The sequence below is a fragment of the Chionomys nivalis genome, chromosome 11 (assembly GCF_950005125.1).
Source record: "Chionomys nivalis chromosome 11, mChiNiv1.1, whole genome shotgun sequence".
In the NCBI taxonomy this organism is placed as follows: Eukaryota; Metazoa; Chordata; class Mammalia; order Rodentia; family Cricetidae; genus Chionomys; species Chionomys nivalis.
The window spans coordinates 28,529,949-28,552,663 of record NC_080096.1 but is presented as its reverse complement, the minus strand read 5'-3'; the positions used below and the strand labels follow the sequence as shown (position 1 = coordinate 28,552,663).

Below are 22,715 nucleotides of genomic sequence, written 5' to 3'. Positions count from 1 at the left end.
CCTCTTGTGTGTTAGGATTACAAATGCTATCAGTGGAGAGAGCTCCCCGTGCTTTTTTTTGTTTTGTTTTGTTTTTGTTTTTCGAGACAGGGTTTCTCTGTAGTTTTTTGGTGCCCGTCCTGGAACTAGCTCTTGTAGACCAGGCTGGCCTCGAACTCCCAGAGATCCACCTGCCTCTGCCTCCCGAGTGCTGGGATTAAAGGTGTGCGCCACCACCGCCCGGCCTCCCCGTGCTTTTTAATTTTAATAAAATTAATATAAAACTCCATCAGCTGGAGGTATAGCTCGAAGGCCTGACAAAGTCAAGGTCCCCCTGGGTTCTCTCCCCAGTACAGCCCCCATTCTCTCTCCCCAAATCAATTAAATACTTCAGCTTTACAAAACACTCTAGTCCTATTCTTTTTTTTTTTAATTTTTTTCATGATTTATCTTTTTAAAAAATATTTATTTATTTATGTATACAATAGTCTATCTGTGTGTATGCCTGAAGGCCAGAAGAGGGCACCAGACCCCATTACAGATGGTTGTGAGCCACCATGTGGTTTCTGGGAATTGAACTCAGGACCTTTGGAAGAGCAGGCAATTCTCTTAACCTCTGAGCCATCTCTCCAGCCCGATTTATTTATCTTTATTTTATGTGCATTGGTGTGAAGGTGTCAGATCCCCTGGAACTGGATTTTCAGACAGTTGTGAGCTGCCATGTGGGTGCTGAGAATTGAACCCGGGTCCTCTGGAAGAACAGTCAGTGCTCTTAACTGCTGAGCCATTTCTCTAGCCCCTCTAATCCTATTCTTAATACATGATCAGGTTTCAAAATAAATGGGTTTTTCAGGCATGGTAGTATATGCCTATAATGCCTACTGTTTTGGAGACCAAGACAGGAAGGTTGAAAGTTGAAAGTCAGTCTGGGCAACACAGGGAGCCCTTGCCTGAAAATAATAGGAAAAAGAAAAAGGTAGAGCACTTGCCTAAAGCAAGGCTCTGGGCTAAACCTCTAGTACCACAAGAATAAGATGGTGGTTAAGAGAGGTTATAAAACAACTTCTTTTTAAAAGTTAGATCCATTATTTGTTTATTCTATGTGTATGAGTATGTACGCTTGTGCACCATGTGTGCCTGTTGCCTGCAGAGGTCAGAAAGAGCACTGGAAAGAATGGGAGGTTGTGAGCCTCCATGTGGCTTCAGGGCACCAAACCTAGGTCCTCTGGAAGTGTTGATAACCTCTGGGCCAACTCTCCAGCCTTATAAAATAACTTTTAAAATGTGAAGTGGTGTTCTTAGGATCTTAGGAACCATCCCCTGGTATTGCCAACCTTATTCTGCTGAGGCAGTACAGTAACACTGTTGGCTCCACACTTATAATATATAGGGGGACTGGCAAGATGGCTCAGTAGTTAAAGTGCTTAACACACAAGCATGAAGACTGGAGCAGGGGTTGGGGATAAGACAAGCATGAAGCCTGGAATCAATATACCCACATAAATACTGGGTGGGTACGATGGCCTGCCTGCAATTACAGCCTCAGAAGGCAGACACGGGGATCCGCAAAGCAAGCTGGCTAGCAAGACTAGCTGTACGAATGAGCTTTGCCTCAATTAATAAAATGGAAGATGAATCGAGAATCATTTCTGACATCAATCCCATGGCTTACACATGTATAAGAACCCATGCACATGCAAAAAACATGCGCGTGTGCACACATACACAGAATAAGAAAAGCTAGGGAAACAGGAAAGAATCCTACCTTCATCAAGTGCTTGTTGACCCACTTGGTGAACGTTTTCTTTTGAACTCGATCCCGCTCATCTGCAAAGGAAACACAGAAGAGGAGCTGAATGAGTGCTCTGCAGGCAGCTCTTTCCCACATCTCTGCCCTGCCCACATCCCAGTTTCTCTAGAACCAATATAAAAGACTGACTTTAGGTACAGAACCATGGGACGATGACTTCTTGTTAGGAAGATTTGGGTCATTCAAACATCTCTTTTTCCTTTTTTGATTATGACCATTTTGCCTCTGGACAGAATCACATGACTCAAAATCTCATCATGGCAACATCTCCTCAGCACAATAATTTGAGTAGAGCAGGGAACAGGATGGCCGATCTCCCACGTCCCTCACAAGTCCCAACAGGATAAAGTTACAAATGGTAGCAAGAGAAGGGTGGGGAGGCTCAGGTGTAGTACAGACACTACAATCATTAACTCTCTCTACATCACTCAGCCCACCTAACTGCTGCCTCCTCTCATGCCCAGTATTCCACTCCAGTTTCCTCACAAGCCATAACATCCAGATAATGCCCCCAAAGCCATCCAGGTTAGCTTCCCTGAACATCTCTCCCTTCCCCTTCTCCTAAATCTTACAAACTCCTCATCTCTCTCACAACCCCCCACCAAAGACCTCTTCAACAGAAACATCCATTCTGCCAATACCTGACTATGGCCCCCACAGACAACCAGTCCTATGAAGGTTCACTTGAGGCAATTCCCAAGAGCCAATTTCAGAAAACTGAGGGACCAGCCCTGATTCTTTTCTATATATCTTAAGACTGCACCACCCACAGAGCGCTCTATTCAATCATCCTCACTGGGTGACCATGAGCAAAATACATCATATATGTGTATAAAAATATAACGAAACCCATCTTGTCTTTTGGTTTTTCTTTTTCTCTTTTTTTGTTTTTTTTCGAGACAGGGCTTCTCTATAGCTCTGGAGCCTGTTCTGGAACTAGCTTTTGTAGACCAGGCTGGCCTCGAACTCACAAAGATCCACCTGCCTCTGCCTCCCAACTGCTGGGATTAAAGGCATGTGCCACCACCGCCCAGTGAAACCCATCTTTTGAATAGTGAATATGCTAATAATTATTTTTAAATTTGCATTACATTTTATTGAGAAAGAGACAAAGCATATGTACGTGTGTGTGTGTGCCATGATATGTGTGTCTTCAGATCACAGATCAACCTGAGAGTCATCTCTCTCCCTATCATATGGGTGCTAGGGATTGAATTCAGTTTGTCAAGTTTGGCAGCAAACAACGTTTTCCACTCAACTATCTGTCTCTAATAATAATTTTTAAAAGGGAACAAAACTATAAAAAAAAATCATTCTCATTGTCACCGACCATTCCCTGCTGCCTCCCACTGCCGCAAGGTGAATTTCAATCATTCCTAGAGATTAAATCACAAAACATGCTGGTGGTGATGGCATACATCTTTAATCCCAGCACTTGGGAGGTAGAGGAAGGCGGATCTCTGTGAGTTCGAGGCCAGCCTGGTCTATAGAGCCAATAACAGAGTTCCAGGACAGGCTCCAAATGCTACAAAAAAAAAAAAAAAACCTGTCTTAAAAAAACAAGAACAATAATAACCAAAAAATAAATAAATAAATAAATAAATAAATAAATAAATAAATAAATGATGCTAAAGTAATGCTAAAGTTTTAAATAATAAGCCCTAAAACAACAGAACAAAAACTTACACGACTGGCCAAATACATGGTTTTATGATTAGTGAAACAACAAGAGATAAGGGGAAAACCAAGAACGAGAGCAAGGTGCAGAGTGGGCACCCCACGTGAGCTCAAGACCCAGCTGAATTCTGTGTAAGAACCCAACTTCATACATAAACTCCTCAAGCTTCAATTGAGTGCCACCTGTACTGTATGCTGGGCCATCAGCCACAATGGAAAGATCGGAGCTAACAGAATTCCGACACTGCACTTTCACGCACGCCAGACACGCTCTGCTGCACTACATTAACTGCTTTCAAAGACCAAGAACAGTATGATTCCAACTGTAAAACCTCTCACCCTGAAGACACACATTTTCTGCTGTTTGCTTTTCAGAATTTCATTTTAAAACTTACACATTTAGAAGCAGGGGGTGGTGGCACACACCTGTAACCCAAGCATTAACGAGTTGAGGTAGGAGGATTCTGAGTTCAAGGCTTGCCAGGACTAGAGAGAGACTCTGAAAAATAAACACAACAAAACATTTGTTGTGCTACCATCACAGGTCAACTAATTCACAGATAGAAAAGAAAAAGGTAAACAAAATTCATTTTAACCTAATCAGTATTTTTAAGAAGTGGGACTTACTCACAGAGATCCGCCTGCCTCTGCCTCCCAAGTGCTGGGATTAAAGGCGTGCGCCACCACCGCCCAGCTAGTTTACTATTTTAAGGCAGGGTCTCATAGACCTGATCCTCCTGCCTCCACGCCCCAAGTGCTAGGAATACAGGAATGCATCAACATATTCAGCATCTCTCCTTTTTGTTTTTAATATTTATTTATTTATTATGTATACAATATTCTGTCTGTGTGTATGTCTGCAGGCCAGAAGAGGGCACCAGACCTCAATCCAGATGGTTGTGAGCCACCATGTGGTTGCCGGGAATTGAACTCAGGACCTTTGGAAGAGCAGGCAATGCTCTTAACTGCTGAGCCATCTCTCCAGCCCTCAGCATCTCTCTTAAATTCTCTGTGGTAAAAGATATGGTCAAACATTCCTTTCCCTTCCCCCAACTCCAAGACAGAGGATCACTAGATAGCTCAGGCTGGTTACCCTGCTTCAGCCGCTCAGGTATGGACCACACACCAGGCCTCCCGCCTTTTCAATCTCTACCTTGAAGCTGAGATTCACTCTACCCTAATTCCCCCTCCTCTGGTTGCTCCTTGTCTTCTGCTCACTCTTTAAATATTTACTCACGCTTAGTCCTCTTTTTTCTTTATTCTACATTATAGTTTCTTAAAGTACCTATGGACTGAAGACTATTGATAAATTTGAAAAAAGTGTTCATAAACTTCTTAAAATTAGACGCAAAAATGTTGGTGTTATGTGAAGGGGGAGTATGTAGCTTTTTCTAAAAAAAAAGTTACTAATACCTGTCATTTACACTGTCCCAGAATTATTAGTCCTATCCCATTGGTCTTAAATGTAACCTACATACTGGGAAATCCATCTTCAGCTCAGGCTTTTAATCCAAACACTACTCTCATATTTAAATATCCTCCCAAATATTTTATATCACTCTCATCTGAAATTGAACTTCTCTAAAATTAAATTCTTGAGCTGGGTATACAGGTGAGTGGCAGAGTACTTGTTTGTCATATATGAGGCTCTGGGTTCACCACTCAGTATCCGAGGTGTGGGGGTGGGGGGCAGCAAGCACATGGGAGAGAAGGAAGGAAGGAAGGAGGGAGGGAGGGAGGGAGGGAGGGAGGGAGGGAGGGAGGGAGGGAGGGAGGGAGGGAGAGGAGAGGAGAGGAGAGGAGAGGGAAGGGGAGGTGAGAGGAGGAGAGGGGAGGAGGAGGAAAGGAGGAAAGCAAGACAGGAAAAGAGAAAAGCAGCAAAAAAAAAAACCTCTTTTTTAAAATAAACATATTTAGTATTTTAATTGTGCGGATATGTGTGTGAATATGTGCAGATGTCCACAAAGGCCAAAAGAGGTATTGTATCCCCTGGACCTGGAGTTACAGGCAGTTATGAGCCACTTTGACATGGGTGCTGGAACTTGGGTCCTTTACAAAAGACCTACTCTGCCGGGCGGTGGTGGTGCACGCCTTTAATCCCAGCACTTGGGAGGCAGAGGCAGGCGGATCTCTGTGAGTTCGAGACCAGCCTGGTCTACAAGAGCTAGTTCCAGGACAGGCTCCAAAACCACAGAGAAACCCTGTCTCGAAAAACCAAAAAAAAAACAAAAAAAAAAAAAACAAAAAAGACCTACTCTTAACCACTGAGCCATCCCTCCAGGCCCCAAAGCTCTTCTCCCTGTTCTCAACAGGTTTTGCTTGCATCATTTCTGCCTGTATTATATCAGCCAGAATGAAATTACTACTGTCTACCTTAAAATCTTTTAGTCGGGAGCTAGAGAGATGACTCAGCAGCTAAAGAACAGTGGTTGCTCTTCCAGAGGTCCTGAGCTCAATTCTCAACAACCAGAGGGTGGCTCACACCTATCTGTAATGGGATCCAATGCCTTCTTCTGGCATGCAGGCATATATGCAGACAGAGCACTCATACGAAAAAAAATCTTCCAGTGGGTTTCTATTTAGTAGTCAGAAGTTGTGTGTGAGATGGCTCAAGCCTATAGTCCCAGCACTTAAGAGACTGGGCCAGTGGGACTTTAGCATGTGCAAGGCTGTCTTGGGTGACATAGTAAAACCCTGACTCAAAACAAAACAAAAATTAGTAGTTACAACCTACTGAATATCTACTCACATGTGCTTTGCACATCCATACTCTTTCTGATGTTCAACAGCCCTATAAAGTGGCTACTATGCTAATTTAATAGAACAATAAAGCCCAGCAACAACAAGCAACTTGCCCAAGATCATAGGAGTCACATATGAACCCATCTCTGCATAATGCCATAGCCTAATACTTCATTCAGGACAGCACTCACACTTCATAGCTTAGGACCTACAGATCCACTATTACTTGATCCCTACCTGCTGCTCATTCTTTTTCACGCTTCCATAAAATTCCCAGCCCCTATTTATTCTCATTTATATTCCAGTCACGCTCAGCAAGGCTTATTAACTTTTCCAAAGTCACACAGTAAGTAGTAGAATACAAATTCATGTTTGCTATATTCTAAGTCATAGTTTTGTATCCTCCATGGACTTATTCCAAGCCAGCACAATAATGTCCCACATACCCAAGGGGAAAAGAGCAATGTGAACGATGAGGATGACAGGTGTTCACAAAGGACATGTAATATCAAGAATTAGTGATGCCAAGAAGGTCTCCACAGGGTAATTCAGGATTTTAGAGAAATAGTAACTCTAGAGTCCTCAGGGTAAAATTAAAATTTACCTTATTTCTTAAGAAAGATTTATCTGTATTAATAATAACTGTCTGGCCTTTTGGAAAGTACAGGACCACAGTTAGTTAAAGAAAATTGCCAGGTGCTGAGGAAATTGCTCAGTGGTTAAGAGCACTATCCGTGCAAACATGAAGACCCAAGTTTGAATCCCCAGCACCCACACAAAAGCTAAGCACAGATGCATATCTATACCCCAGCACTGGGGATACAGCAACAGGTGGATCCCCAGAGCTCCTTGGCCAGTCAGCCTAGCCAAAATGCAGGACTTCCGACTCAATAAGAGATCCTGTTTCAAAAAGAAGGTGAAAAGCAATAAAGGGAGGACCCTACTACCCTCCCCTGCTGCCCACAATGGGGTGGGTCCATCCACATGCACATACAGCACACTACACACACACAATCAGGATAAGTGTATATAGCTCAGTGTAAGAATTTGTGATTAGCATGCCTGAGACCCAGGCTTTGAACCCTGGCACCCATAAAATAGGAGATGGTAGGAGAAAAAGAGAAAAAAAAAAAAACAAAGGAGAGGAAAGGGAAAGAGGGATAAAATAAAGGAGTCAGGGTAGGGACAGTGGCAAAAGGACAAAGACAAAGTAGGAGAAACTAAAACAGAGAACAGAAGGAGACAAGGGCATAATTTTCTAGAATATTCACCAAAGTATTACATTCATGAAGGCTAAATATTTTATAGATACACAGACACTTAAGAATCCTCAAAAAAAAAGCCAGGTGGTGGTGGTGCACACCTTTAATCCCAGCAGCAGAAGGTAGAGGCAGGTGGATCTCTAAGTTCAGGTCCAGCTTGTCTAAGAGTGTGTTAAGTAATTGAGGTAAGATGGGATAAGAGATGGCTCAAATGGTTTCGAGTACTTGTTGCTCTTGCAGGTTCAGTTCTCAGGACCCACATGATGGCTCACAACCATCTGTTAACTCCAGTTTCAGGAATCTGATGCCTCTGTCCTTTGGGGGAACGAGGCAAATATGGTACATATACATAAATTCAGGCAAATCATTCATACACATAAATAAATAAAAGAATGAACGACTTGAAAGAGATTGAGGTAGAAGAGTAGACATGATCACACAGGGCAAGTCTATAATGTGTAGTCTCGGTCTCCAGCCTGGAGCTTTCCTTTTTATGATACTCTTTTTCCCGTTTTGAGCCTGAGTAGAGCCTATAAAATGAGGAGTTTAGACTAGGCCAATGTTGCTAATACTGGTCTGTGAACAGCCATATCAAAATCACCTGGAGCACCTTAAAAAGTTCAAATTCAAGCAAACGGTCTAAGGCAAAGCTCAACTGGCTTCCCTTCTCAGGAGAGAGCCACAGGTCTGTGGGTACCAGAGTTAGGCAGGCTTAGGGAAGAGCTACCTTCTCTAGCTACCAGGCACTCTAGCCAAAGTGAGGACCACCCACAGCAATCTCCACTGAGGGTACCAGGATCCGTTCACAAGTCTGGCTGTGTGAGGGGGAGAGTGAGAAGCACAGACTTAACATACTATACACATACTACCACAGTTACCGCTAGGATTTATGAATGTGTTCAGAAGACACTAGGCTAATCACTTTAATATCATACACTTCTCATAACTACTTCATGTACTAGGACCTGTTTTAATCCTCTTAACAGTGAGGAAATCAGGGCACAGAAATGTTTGGCAATTTTCTCTGAGTCTGTGTAACATTGGCTGGGAGATGGCTGGGACTGTGGCGCCTTCTCTTAACCAATTAGGCTGCAGAGCCTCTAGACCAGGGGCTTCCCACCCTTGGGGATCAAATGACCCTTTCACAGGATTCACCTAAGACTATCAGAAAACACAACTATTTACATTTTGGTTCATAGCAGTAGCAAAATTACAGTTATGAAATAGCAATAAAAATAATTTTATGGTGTGTCGGGCGGGGGGGGGGGGTGTCACTAAAACTGAGGAAAGGGTTACAGCACTAGGAAGACTGAGAACCGAACCACTGCTCTAGGGAATTCAGAGGTGAAAGTGTAAATCAGTGAAGATCCTGGACTTCCTCGCACTCCTTTGTTGATAATAAAGAAAAGGACCCTTGGGCTTCGAGCTTATCTCCAAGCACTTTCAAATGCAGATCATTCTTTTCAGGTCCCAGGAAGAAATTTTCTGGAAAGATAAAAAGCTAGACAGCTAGGCAATAACAGCCTAATTCTGCCTCTCCTTGTATCATAAACACCATATAGTTTATGCCTCAAAAACCACTTCAGAATTTGGCAGCTCTGACCCTGAAGGCAGGGGATCAGAATCTCGCCACTGTTCTCCTCCAGATTTCTTTCCAGGCTCCGTCTAGATCAAACCACCAGTAATTTCATTAGGAAAATCTGCCCAATCTGGATCATACTTCTGTTTTGCTTTAAGAAAACCAAAAATACAAAATCAAAAGATATACTATCTTATAGATCAATAAACTCTCCAAGATGACTGACTAGAAACTCTAACTTGGTCAGCAGTGGTGTACACACCTCTAGTTCCAACACTCGGGAGACAGAAACAGGCGGATCTATGAGTTTAAGACCAGCCTGGATTACAAAGTTCTAGGACAGCAAGGGCTACATGGAGAAACCCTGCCTCAAAAAAAAAAAAAAAAAAAAAAAAAAAAAAAAAAAAAAAAGAACCATACATACATACATAAGAATTAAGACTATCTAGATATTAATATCTAATAACAATATCTCCATAAAAGAAAGGGTATTTTAATATAAAACTAGGAGGACATTTCAGAGTATAAGAGTTTTTCAGAGTACAATTTGGCTTTTAAGGAGAGTTAGTACAGCTCTATGAAACATAACTGTTAGTTTTTTTCAATTCACTGAGAATCAAGGAACTACTCAGACCAGTACCAGTCTCTATACTCCACAGGAAATGTAAAAACAAAATAAACCCTAGACCATTTGGTTAAGGTCACAAAATATTATTTAATGAACTCCCTAACCAAGGACCTAAGCAACAGCTAACAGGAGGCCTCCTCCCCCGACCTTCCTAAATCTTAAGTGTTTTCTCTGGCTCAGCTAGAAAGGTAAATGTAAAACAACTAGCAGTGGGCCCCAAAGAGGAAACTTGGGCCTTCACTCCTCCCTCCCCCAGAGGTGAACTCCCTAACCAACCAACTTCTGCTAAAAATACCCTGACTTTCAGCTCTGTGCAGCATAACTAACAGTGGCTTCCTGACACAGACAGATGCATGAGCATGAATTCACATTCTATAAAACAGCCCCACGCCCAAAGCTTGGGCTCTTAATTGCCCTACAAACCAAAGATGGTCCCCAGGAAGTGGGGAACCCCAGTTCATTCCACCCCACATTTCAAAAGCCCAGAGGTTGAGTAATGCCTGCAGGGCTTCAAAAGAGTTGCATTCCCATGAGTCAAAGCGCACAAGGCTGTAAGACAAGAAGAAACTTCGCATACTAACCCATGCAGCACATGCGGCAGACCAGGTGGACGTTGAACTCATGCTCATCTTGGTAACTGGGCCACATGGCTCTACTGGCCCCACCTAAGAAAATCGGGTCCCAGAGGACTTCCAGCTAGTGACCTCTGAACCCTCTGCAGCTCCTCAAGTGGTTGTCAAGGTGAACAGAGACAGACAGCCAAAGGGCTGTGCGACTAACACACAGAGAAAAAAGAACAGAGAAGTGGCTCCACCCACAACTTCCTACTGACCTCCTTCTTCCCTTGAGGTCAGAGAGGAAGCTCCTCCCTAGATCTCTTCCAAAGGCTGGGTACAAATCTTCAGGTAGAGAACATACTTCTCAAAAGTGGCACCAACTCACAATTTCCAGATCAGTATAGGGAAGAAGTGGAAGCTTCATATGCAAAATTCCAAACAAGGCATTAAATAAGCCTAGGCAGACAGATAGAAGCTGGCCTTTGAATTAGCAAAGCAGAAGCCTGTGACCTGGTGCATCTCAGACAGTGGCAGGTGAGCTAGTGAGCTAAATGGCTCACTGCCGAGTCAGGGTTGCCCAACAACCTGCTCTTCGGGCTAGCCTCTAGCCAGGCAGAAGCACATCTAAAATGTTAGCCAACTGAAGAGACCATGCCGGCAAGCCCCAACACTGTCCACTGTCAAGAGATTCCTAGGTTCCAAAGGGAGATTTATTCCCACGACTTACAGTTGCCCAAAACTTTTGATTCCAACTTCTTTACAAAACAACCCAGCCGAAGCCAGTAGCAATCAGCTTAGAGACTTCAACAGCTTCAGAAATAAAATTTGCTTGCTGCTCCATTCCTTCCCCTCAACCAGCCAGAAATGACATCACAAAGCCCGGTTCCCTTTCCTATAGCCTGTCTTTTCCTTCAGTCAGTGCACCTAACTCAGCCATGCCAGAAACCCCTCTGTCCGTCAGTGGAAGGCTGCTGGCTTGTTTGTCCAACTTGTTTTCCGAGTCCTGATTAATTGTACCAGACACTGGAATACTGAAAAAAAACAAAACCCCACAATGAATGGCTTTTTCATTCAGATGGCCCAGCCTATCTTTGCTTCTTCGTGATTCTGACCCTATCCCTGCACAGGCTGTCAAGAAAGACACCCCACCTCTGCCCTCACCTCTCCGAAAGGCGGGCTTCTGATAAGGACCTAATCACTGCCCTTGCTCTAGCTCCCTAAATAGAACAACTTCTTTAGGCTAATGCTGCTTTCAATCCTGTTCACAAACAGGCGCGGGGTGGGGGTGGGGGCTGGCACCCAGGACAGCAAGAGTATCCCAAAAGACCACAGGTAGGAAAAAGAGAACAGGAGTTTGCCTACTGGACAAGTCCTGTGACCTCAGTCACCTGAAAAGCTCCTTCACTCCCACCAACAAACTGCTAATAATCTTGTAATTGCTTACTAAGAAAGTGCTCAGCTAACTCAATTCCTCCTTGACTGAGCTCTGGGTCGCCTTCATAACCTGTGACCAAGGTATTCATCTCTACTCTTCAGCCTAGGAGAGGAAGAATCCTTCTAGAAGTCACCTTGTCTTGGGAAAGGGAATGCGTAAGAGATGGGAAAGAGAATAAAAATGAATACTTTCTGAGTCATATTTAGTAATCCTTTCCTTTATCAAATCCAAATCCTGAGCACCAAGGGCTATACTTCATCTTCAAAGCTCAGTTTCTAGCAGCTAGAAAGTAGTCAGTAGTCTAAGCTAAATAAACCTAATTGATCATCTGCTGTGACTAACAATTCACAAATCATGAATGGGCTAAAAGCTCTCATTTCATCTAATCACGATTCTCTAAGAAAAGTATCATTTCCATTTTAGAAGTAAAATAAACTACAATGTAAGAGGTTAAAAAACAACCAAGATTAGATATTTATCTGTCCAGCTCTAAGGCTGTGCCTTTTACTATATCTGCTGTCTCTGAAAGGAACAAAACCAGAATAACTAAGGAAGTAGAATATTCTTCTGAAAATTAAGAACTAACAACCCCTAAAGCCAGACAGAAGTGGTAACACATATTTATAATCCCAGCTAAGGAAACTGAGGCAGAGTAACTGCTTCAGGTTCAAGGACAGCCCGGGCAACAAAGTGACACCCTGCCTCAAACCCTTGACAACAAAAAGAAACTACATCTGACTAGAGATTTAGAGCATACCACAAAAATACACCTTTGCAATATCCAAAACTCAACATGGCTACTCCTAGGTAAGTCTGAGCAACAACAGGTGCCATCTCTTTATTCCCCTGGCATCCTGAAGAACCTAGAGACACTGAAGACCCAAAGAGGCTTCCCTTCAGGTCTCTAACACATCTTGAGCTTCAAAGGAAGAGACGTTGTAGCCAGTAGAGGACGATCAGGAGCTGGTAAGGTACTCGGCCACTCTGATCTCTTCATGCTACAGGCAGGAATGGGTGACTTGACCACCACCAGCAGACTTCACAAAGGTTCAGTCAAGCCAGGATTCCACATGTGGGCAGAAGTCATGAGGAAATTTATAGCTGTGGGCTTTCTTACATAGTACAGAAAACTAAGCTAACATATCTATTTCCTAAAACACCAAAACCACCAAATATTAAGACTATAAAAGAGGACCCTGCATGGCAAGTGCCTTTCCTCACCAAGCCGTCTTCAGCCCAACTCTGTATGCTAGGGAGATCATCCGGGCTCCCATGAGGACACAGGATGAAGTGGAATGGGGGTCGGGGCAGTTTCAACAGAAGTAGAGGAGTAACGGAAGACTCAAGACAGCGGTAAATTTGAGAACAGGAAGATATGTGAGTGCTGGCAGTTCATATTTAAATACTTAAAATGTAAATATTTGAAAATATTTCAAATTCTAAATGCTAATTGAATGTTTACAAACTGCAGTGCCTTCTTATGTCTTGTCTACATCTCCTAAGAAATGGTGCCTTGAGAATATGGCCCTAAATCTAGAGCCTTACATTCTATAACCAGATCTCACTCCCAGTGGTTTCTTCCCCACCTTTCTGCTGTATTCCGGGACGCATGCATGTACACACACACACACACACACACACACCACGCATACACCACGCATACATAGGGCATCACATTTTCAAAGTAAAAACAATAAACTTTATTGTCCAAAGAAGAGTGCTAGAATAGCAAAGAATTAGGAAATCACCCAGTAATGGAAGGTAGGTGTCTGGCGAGAAAGGGTGGTGATTTTCAAATGTAAGCTAGCTTGATTCTTAAAAGAAGGAACAGATGATCTTTCCAGGAAGAATTTGAACTAAGAGTTTAAGTCAGCGGAGCATCTGTCAACAGTCACCAACACAAGGGTCCATAGTTTATATTCTACAATCATGTATCTTCGCGCAAAAGATAAATGCTGTCTGTGAGGAGACACCATGACCAAGGCAGTTTAAAAGAAAGTATTTAGATGATCAAAAAGTTTATTCCGAGATGGAAATTCCCTATAGCAGGTTGCACAGTTGATAAGAACTTCACTCACTGTTTGTGGTTCAGCAGGTATTTTGACAGATTTTTTCACATCTTTGGTTTTCTTTCCTTTGGATTTAGAAACACTTTTAGCTTCACTCTGTGGAGCCTCACAGATTTCTGTGGTCTCTGTGACACAGTCTTTTTCTTGGGGCCTATTTTCTAATTCTTTGGCAATATCATCATCTAAAGGCTACTGGTCATGCAAGAGCAACCTCAGCATCATCATCTTTAAACAGTGTAACAAGTAGTCGAAACAAGAAAGAGAAGCATAAAAACAGATAGGAATTCTGCCAAGTCTTTCTTTTTCTTTTTTAATTCTGTCTCTAGATTTTGAAAACAAAAACTGAACTGAAATAATCTAGAGTTAAAGTTTCAGTGATCTGCAATTTATTGCATTGTGGAAGATTATTTTATCATATAAAGACATTTTTGTTTAATATATCTATATTTTTAAACATTTCACTAGTGATTGAATTCTACCTATGCCATCTGAAATTCACTTGAATGTTTCATGACAGGTAAATATTATAAATGTGTATCTTGATTTCTCATGTGAACAGAAATGTACAGGGAAAATTAAATTATTTTGACACATAAAAAAAAAAGAAAGAATTTAATTGAGGGCTTGCTTACAGCTTAGGTGGATTAGTCCATGACCATCATGGTGGGGAGCATGGCAGCAGACAGACAGTCATGGCTGCTGTAGTAGCTGGGAACTCACCTCTGATCTGCAAATTGCAGGCAGAGGAGGGGGAGGAAACAAGACTTGGCCTAATATGGGCTTTTGAAACTTCAAAACTCAACCCCAGTGACACATCTTCTCCAGCAAGCTCATACCTCCTAAGCCTTCCTAAACATTTCTACTATCTAGAGACTAAGCACTCAAATATGAGCCAATGGGGCCATTCTCATTCAAACTATCGCAAATGTCTTATGAAAAAAATGTAAAACTAAATAGGACATTGGATCTGTTAATATATATGGACCCTGCCCATCTTTTTTTTTAATATTTATTTATTTATTATGTATATAATATTCTGTCTGTGTGTATGCCTTCAGGCCAGAAGAGGGCGCCAGACCTCTTTACAGATGGTTGTGAGCCACCATGTGGTTGCTGGGAATTGAACTCAGGACCTTTGGAAGAGCAGGCAATGCTCTTAACCACTGATCCATCTCTCCAGCCCCGACCCTGCCCATCTTTAAAGCAAAACCTAACATTCTATCCACTCTAAGGGTGTGTGAAACAATACCTACCCAGACAATGAGGCTCTGCCAGAACATGGGGTCCCAGGACTGCAGTGCTGGAAGGGCTTTACCAACCAGCCACCCAGCAACATGCATTTCTGATATAATACTTTTGTCACAGTGTAGTTCTGGCTGTACCAGAACTCACTCTGTAGAGGCTGGCCTCAAACTCACAGAGATCTACCTCCCTCTGCCACCTGAGTGCTGAGATTAAAGCCTTTTTTGTTTATTTGTTGGTTGGTTGGTTTGGTTTTTGAAAAAGGAAGCGTTTCTCTATGTAGCCCTATCTTACGATCCTAGAAGTAACTCTCTATGTAGAACTCTAGCCTTGAACTCAGAGATGGGCCTGTACCACCATACTCAGCTGGCAACACTCTTTTACCCTGGTGGCGCACTCCTATTATCCCAGCATTTGGGAGGATCGTGAATGAGTCCAGAGCACACTTGGGCTAGAGACTCTATCTTAAAAAACTAAAAGGAAGGGGGCATATTGAGTTCATCATATAAAACATAAACAAATAACATAAGTAAATTTATGTGTTCAGATTTACTTTTGGGGGTAGGGGTTTGAGACAGTGTTTTCTGGTTTCTCTGTGTAACAGCCCTGTTTGTCCTAGATTTAGCTCTTGTAGACCTGACTGTCCTCGAACTCACAAAAATCCACTTGTCTCTGTCTCCCGAGTGTTGGGATTAAAGGAGTGTGCCACCACCACCTGGCACATCACTTATTTTAAAGCAAAATGATGACACCAACTAGATAATTTTGATTGTTGGGGAATTTCAGTAACATCAGTATCTGGCTTATTTCTATGTTGTGTTTTATTGACAAGATTCAATACTTTTTTTTAAAGAGTCAATACTTTTAAGACTGGCACATACAAATAAATAGAAACAAACATAGGGTTAAAGAAATGGCTTGGTGGTAAGGAGCACTTGCTGCTATTGCAAAGGACCTAGGTTTCATCCTCAGCACCCACCAATCTATACTCCAGTTTCAGGGGATTCAATGACCTCTTCTGACCTTCAAGGGCACTAAGCATGCACCAAAAGGTATATATGCATACACGCAGGAAAAACACTCATACAAATAAAATAAAACAGAAATAAACATTATCACCATTTCTCTAAAATAAACCAATATAAAATCTTCAAATAACTAAATATATCTTAAAATTCAATGCCTTCAATAGCTAAAACCATGCCCATTATTCATACTGTGGAAATACAAATAAAGTGAGACAAGAAGAGCAAGACCCTCCACAGACTACAGCAGTCTCACATCGCCACAGCAGTGTGTCACCCACATGGCTACGGTTAAACACCTGACCCACAACTGAGCCTTGTCTGTCACATTCCATATGTTCTAATCAAATAAAACAGACCAGATAAAAAAGACAATATTCAGGCGGATGTGGTATCACATCCTATAATCCCGCCACTTGGAGGCTGAAGCAGGAGGCTGAAGCAGGAGGCTGAAGCAGGAGGCTGAACCAGAGACAGAAAACAAGAACTTTCCTATTTATCATTATATATATATATATATATATATATATACACACACACACACACACACACGCACGCACACACACACACATACACACAATTTATGAGTAATACAAATATACAGGGATGGTTAAGAAATTTTATTCTGGTTATGTTCATTTGGCAACTACTAATTAGAGTGTACGCATTATTTCCAAAAACCACTTCAACAGACAAAATACACATTAAAATTCAAATGATAATAAAATTGGTTCAGAATCCCCTAAGTACTTCCATGTATGATTTGGTATCCACTGTTTCCAACTAAAAAGTCACCATCATTTAATTTTGAAGATAAATCAAACAGTGCACCCCCAATACAGGTATTAGGGTCAAAGCCATTTCACTAATAAAAGGCTTTACAAGGCATTTATCTTCTTTTAATTTCCATGTACTTTATTGTTGCTAGATAAGTTAATATTTTAAAACATAAAAATGAAAGTACTTAAAAAGGAGTCAATGGCTCTTAATTTCCACAGAACATCCTATACTAAAGATAAACTTTAAGCCATTAGCCAATCTCATTACCATGCACTAGAAGGGAAAACAGCAGACTCCATCTAAACATTTTCTTTTTATAAAAGATAAATCACAGGTTCAAACATTGCCCACCCTTTTCTTTCTGTTTTGCAGTGTTGGGAACTGAACCCAGGGGGCTCATACTAAGCCAATCCTGCCTCTGTGGTTATTTTGAGACAAAATCTCCCTATGTAATAGGCTGGTCTTGACCTCAAGATCTTCCAGCCTTAGCTTTCTCAGTTCTAGAATTGCAGGTGTGTACAAAGGGACTCCACCACCCATCTCTTTCTAAGCTCAAATACAGGAATGTCACTTTGGGGTACCCCTTAAACACAGCACCATACAAGTACACATAATTGTAAATGTCTCTGTTTCTGCTGATAGAGCCACATACTGAACCTGAATACTTAGCCAACAGCTTTTCTGGGAGTTACTGGAAAGGACACTGGGCAATGACTGCATCTAATTCTAATTCCGTCAGGCATTCATGAACTTTTAATAGAAAGATAAGTAATAGGTCACCAAGTCCCCATCTTAGCTTATAAGAGATCAGTAACAAGTATCTAAATAGTCTAGCATGAAGGTAGTGAGCTGGTAACAGGGACAATATTAAAAGCACTAAGGTCCAAGGGTATATACTCCAGGACAATTAAGCTTTCTAATGCTCACCTATAGCATCTCAGAATCAGCTGTACTTGGTGCTGATTCCTACAGGTGGCAGTTAGAAATCAATGTATAATATAACTAACAGCAAGAGAGAGTTCTAGTGCCATAATTATCAGAGCCTGATTTCCTGGGGAAAACAAGCACAAGCTTCCTAACACTTATGGCTTAGGTATAGCTAGACTGTGAAGTGCCCCAAAAGGAACAGCATCAACTCCATCAAAGAACAACACAGACTGTATCTCGGGAAAGATACCACGAAACCCTTTCTTGTACTGACCCTCCTGACCCTCCTCTGTCTTAAATACACCAATCCCATACTTCAGAAGATGGTGACAGGCCTCCAAAACTCCACTTGGAGACTGAGAACACAAAGTAAGAAAGGACTTGATCCTCTGAAGCAGGACGCATGTTAGAATAGCGCTCACTTCCCTTCAGCTGTGAGTCCAGACATCATCTCATCCGTCCAGCAACCTCAGTCAGTGCCACAGAACAGGAAGGAGGAGTCTGGATCCCGGATGACCCAGAACAGCCATTTCCTAGGTTGATGTTCTCTCCAGCCCCCAATCGTGTGGGGGGGGAGGGGCGCGCGCATCTCTCTTTCTGTCTGTCTTTCCCTCCCTGCCCCCAACCCCCCACAGCACACCGGCAGAAGGGTACACTGGCCCTTTAAGAAAAACAAGTGAGCAGGAAGACCTCCCGCATCTACCGCACCCTCAGAGCCCCGTTGAAGATTAAAGAAGGGAGGCACCGCTAAGTTACCTGCTCTGTCTCTGACACATCTCTTCCAGTACAGAACACCAGCAATTCCAAGAATGTGAGTCAAAATAAAGACGGTTGACGGCAGATAAGATGAATCTAAAAGAGGCATTTCCAGGACTGTGTCTCTCCTCTTGCTAGCCACAGGCAGAGCCCAGTGCTGGCCCTGGATGCCTTTCTCCTGAGGTTACTGCTGTTCCTTACTATCAGCTCAGCAGCAGAGGCAGATGCCTGGGTTTAACGTAGTAAGAAACTTCTGGCAGCTTCTTCCATCTCGCCTCTGCCTGTTTTCAGCAAACAGCGGCAGACTGGGACTAAAACTGCACAGTGAGTCTCAGACAAAGGCCAGGAAACAACTGGCCAGCGGGGGAGGGGAAAAGAAAGGAGGAAGAAAAGTAAAAAGGAGGCCTAAGTCAATGTCAAGCTGACTCAAACCTCTATCTTTGGCATCCTCTGGCCAGCTTAAACAAACCTCAGACCCTTCTACAAGAAGGGAGGGTGTAGGACCAGAGGACGTCACACTCTGAACTTTCCATTCCCCGCCTGGTTGGAATGCCAAACTTCAGGATGCAGGCAGAAGGAAAGAGTCACAGAAGCACTAGAGAAACTCCTGCAGGGAGGAGGCAAAGGACAGAGAGCCTTGGCACAGACAGACAGCAACCCTTCCACAGCTACAACTTTAGAGAAGACCACAGGAAGGAGGATGCACACAGACCCCAGCTGACAGACAGACCCGAGGACTGGGCATCCAGCGGAGCAAACTGCTCTACAAGTTTTGGGGGCTGAGGAGAAACAACAAAAGACCCATCACCAGCTGTTATGTAGTCAGTACACAGAACACCAAGGCAGAAGGATCAGGAGTTTGCAGGCAGCATGGACTACGGAGTGAGATCCTATTTACTTAAAAAAATGGTAGGGGCTGCTTTACATATCTGTTGCTCTATTATTTCCCTGGTAAAAGGGAAAGATTTTAATCTATTGCCCAAGACGACAATGTGTTTTGATGGAGGACTGAATACAATAGGAGCTTTTAAATTCAGCATCATCTACAATTGTGTGCGCCCTCTGTATTTCACCACCTAATGTGGCGCTTCATGCCTGTAAGGAAGAGCAGGGATGCAGGGCTGGATAGATGGCTCAGTGGTTATGAGAGTGTACTGTTCTTGCAAGTTTGGTTCCCAGTATCCCCATCTGGTGGTTCATAACCACCTGAACTCTAGCTCCAAGGAAATCAGATGCCCTCTTCTAGTTTCCATGGGCACTGTACACATGTAGCATACACACACATACATGTGAGAAAATAATAAAATAATTTTTAAAGAGCTGAACTAGAAAGATGAATCAGTGGTTAAGAACACTGATTGCTCCTGCAGAGAACTAGGGTTCAGTTCCCAGCACCTACATGATGGCTCACAACCACCTGTAATTTCAGTTTCGGGGAATCAACGCCTTCTAACCTGAAGGCACCAGACATGTACATGATACAGATACAGATACAGGCAAAACATCCATACAAATAAAATAAATAAGAATTTCAGCTGTCAGGGTTTGTTGACAAAAGAGAAAGGAGGGAATGGTGGGAGGGGGAGAAAAGACCAGGGTCTGGGCTGAGAAGCTGAAGGCTGTCTGGGAAGCAGAGGCTCCAGGGTTGGCAGGTAGCTGTGACTGGCTGTTCACTGTATGGGAGGCAAGTGTGTAAAAAAATGGCCTTTTGAATAGTAGTTTTGAAATGCCAACTAGATGTTGAAATAGAACGTTGAACAAACAACTGAACATACTATTCTAGAGTTCAGAAATGTTCACACTTGGTCTTAAAATCCAGGAGACTTTATGATGTCATTTATAGAGTAAACATGAAGAGGGAAAAGATCAAGCTCAAGGGTTAAGCCCTAGAAAACCTCCAGCATGAGATGTGAAAGAATAAAAACAGCAAGAGATTGTAAAAACGAGGCATCAGAAGTGGAGAACCAAAGGGGCATGTGTCCCAGGAGCAGGTGAGGACTGAAATTGACTGTCAATTGGTGGAGATCACTAAGTTCTTCATAAGGGAAGTATTGATAAAGTAGAGAAAATGCCCAATCAGAGTAAACCAAGAACAGATGGAAGGAGAAGAATCAGTGACAAGTGACGACAACTCTGTCAAGGCGTCTTGCAGTAAGAGAGACGTGTTAGCAAAAAAGAACTCTTCTTAGCATGTGCGATGTAATGAACATAACTGTGTTTGTTAAAGGCATAAACACTGAAGAATACAAATCAATGGCACAGTACCGTGAAACTGAGTTGTGCTCCCTAAAACAGAGCACTTCATTCAATTAAAAAGTAGGGGTTCACAGAGCTTGATTCACTCAATAAAAAAACACAGCCTTAAATAAAGATGCCCTGGATACAAAGATAGCTGCTTCCCCACAGTGGGGAAGCAAGCAGAGAAACTCCTGAGCTATGGTGTCCATAAACGGATTTGCTTGAAAGGAAAACTAACATTTATTATGCAGCTACTATAAAGCGGCTTCAGGGCCAGGGGTGGTGGCGCACACCTTTAATCCCAGCACAGGCAGGCAGAGCTCTGTGAATTCAAGATTAGTCTGGCCTACATAGTGAGTTTCAGGCCAGTCAGGGATATACATTGAGACGCTGACTCAAAAACAAAACAACACATCAAAAACCTCCATATGTTATTTCATTTCGTCTCTATGCTATCCCTGGGAAGGATATGGTCTACCTTAGATAAATGACATCTCTGCACACAGCAGGTAGAATCCTCCAGTCTGCAGTTTTTCTAAGCATATATGTGTATATATTTGTGAAGGCAAAAGGGGAACCGCCTTTGAGAAAATAAAATAGATATATCACTTAGTGAAAATGAGAGATCTGTGCTCCTCTGTCACTTACAGGAAGTGGTTAGAGGCTGGCAGAAGGGAGAGGCTAGTTTTCTTTTTAGATATCATTCATTATACACAGAACAAGTCACTTAATGTCATGTTTAGCACCCAGAATATTCCTACCTAACAGCAAAAGGACAGGGCCCTAAACCACCAAAGCACACATCCACACCCAAATATACCTGCAGGGATAAACTCAGTAGAAGAAAGGAGTATTACAGAGAGAACTAGAAACCTTAGGTATCTGGAACTGTCAGGATCCAGACATCAAGGTGTGGCCCCGAAACTCTTGTGGCCTACATTCTCCTGTGAGTACTTGGCATCTAACTGTCAAAGGCAGAGGATGTGATCTTCACACAAGTGAATTAGGAGACATTTATGACCATCTCCATGATACTGAGACAATGCTAAACAACACCAAGGCCTAGAACATCTACAAATATTCCACATACTCAAGCATTCATTGGATATAATAAAATAGCAAAACTTTCCTGTTTCTTACTCGGCAAACCTGAGACATTAGCATTATGATAGCCAAATGGGCCTGTTTCACATCTAGATTATCATCTATAAAGCATTTAGTGCCTGTGGGTAATTTACTCAACTTAAGGAAACCTCTACTTCTTTATCTGAAAATAATGATAACAGAACATGTCTTAATAAAGTTATGTGAGGATTAAATGACTTAATGCACTCAAGGTGCTTGGCATATACCCAATAATTAATGGACATTATTGTCATTGCTCAGACTGCACAAAACTCTGGCAAACTGGTATCTGACCTCATCACCTCAACAACCCCACCTAACCTACCTAATCCCAGTCTCTCACCTTCCAATCCTGACCTTAGTCACTACAAGATTAATCTCTTTGGTACATAAAAAATGACTAGTACATCTTAAATATTCCATTCCTTATTTGCAATTTTTAAATATTTATTTATTTTGATTTTACATTGTTGAATGTTTTAAGTCTGAATGCATGCTGTGCAGTACGTGCATGCAATGCCTGTAGAGGCCAGAAGGGGGCACTGGAGTCTCTGGACTGGAATTACTGCTGGCCAAGATGGTTGTCAGCCATCATGTGGGTACTGCAAGTTCTCTTAACCACTAAGCCATCTCTCCAGCCACACTTCATTAGTAATGTTTTCTAAAGTTTCTGGTTTCTTCCTGCCAGAAATTTGAGCCCCAAACTCCTGGCTTTACAATATTCTTCGCATTTGCATTGTGCTATTTCTCCGTTCAATCACTGAACACAAATCAGATTTCTAGTAATCATCAAGACCAGTAAGTATATCTACAGAACTTCCCCAACTCCTTTTCCTTTCTTATTTTATATTTCATCTGTCTTCCATGATGTTTAGGACTTTATA

The 22,715-nt window shown here is 42.4% G+C and overlaps 1 protein-coding gene across 8 annotated transcripts in view; it reads right to left on the bottom strand.

Annotated features, from left to right (window-relative positions):
- Positions 1–22,715, bottom strand: part of Macf1 (microtubule actin crosslinking factor 1) — a 345,446-nt gene that overhangs the window by 209,306 nt on the left and 113,425 nt on the right. For 6 of the 8 annotated variants that reach the window (XM_057784472.1, XM_057784473.1, XM_057784479.1 and 3 more), the window contains one exon: positions 1,745–1,806. In XM_057784472.1, coding sequence (XP_057640455.1) covers positions 1,745–1,806 — 62 coding nt within the window. Of the gene's footprint in view, positions 1–1,744; positions 1,807–18,468; positions 18,578–22,715 lie in introns of those variants that run through there. The other 2 variants (XM_057784478.1, XM_057784474.1) reach the window with 1 other exon arrangement.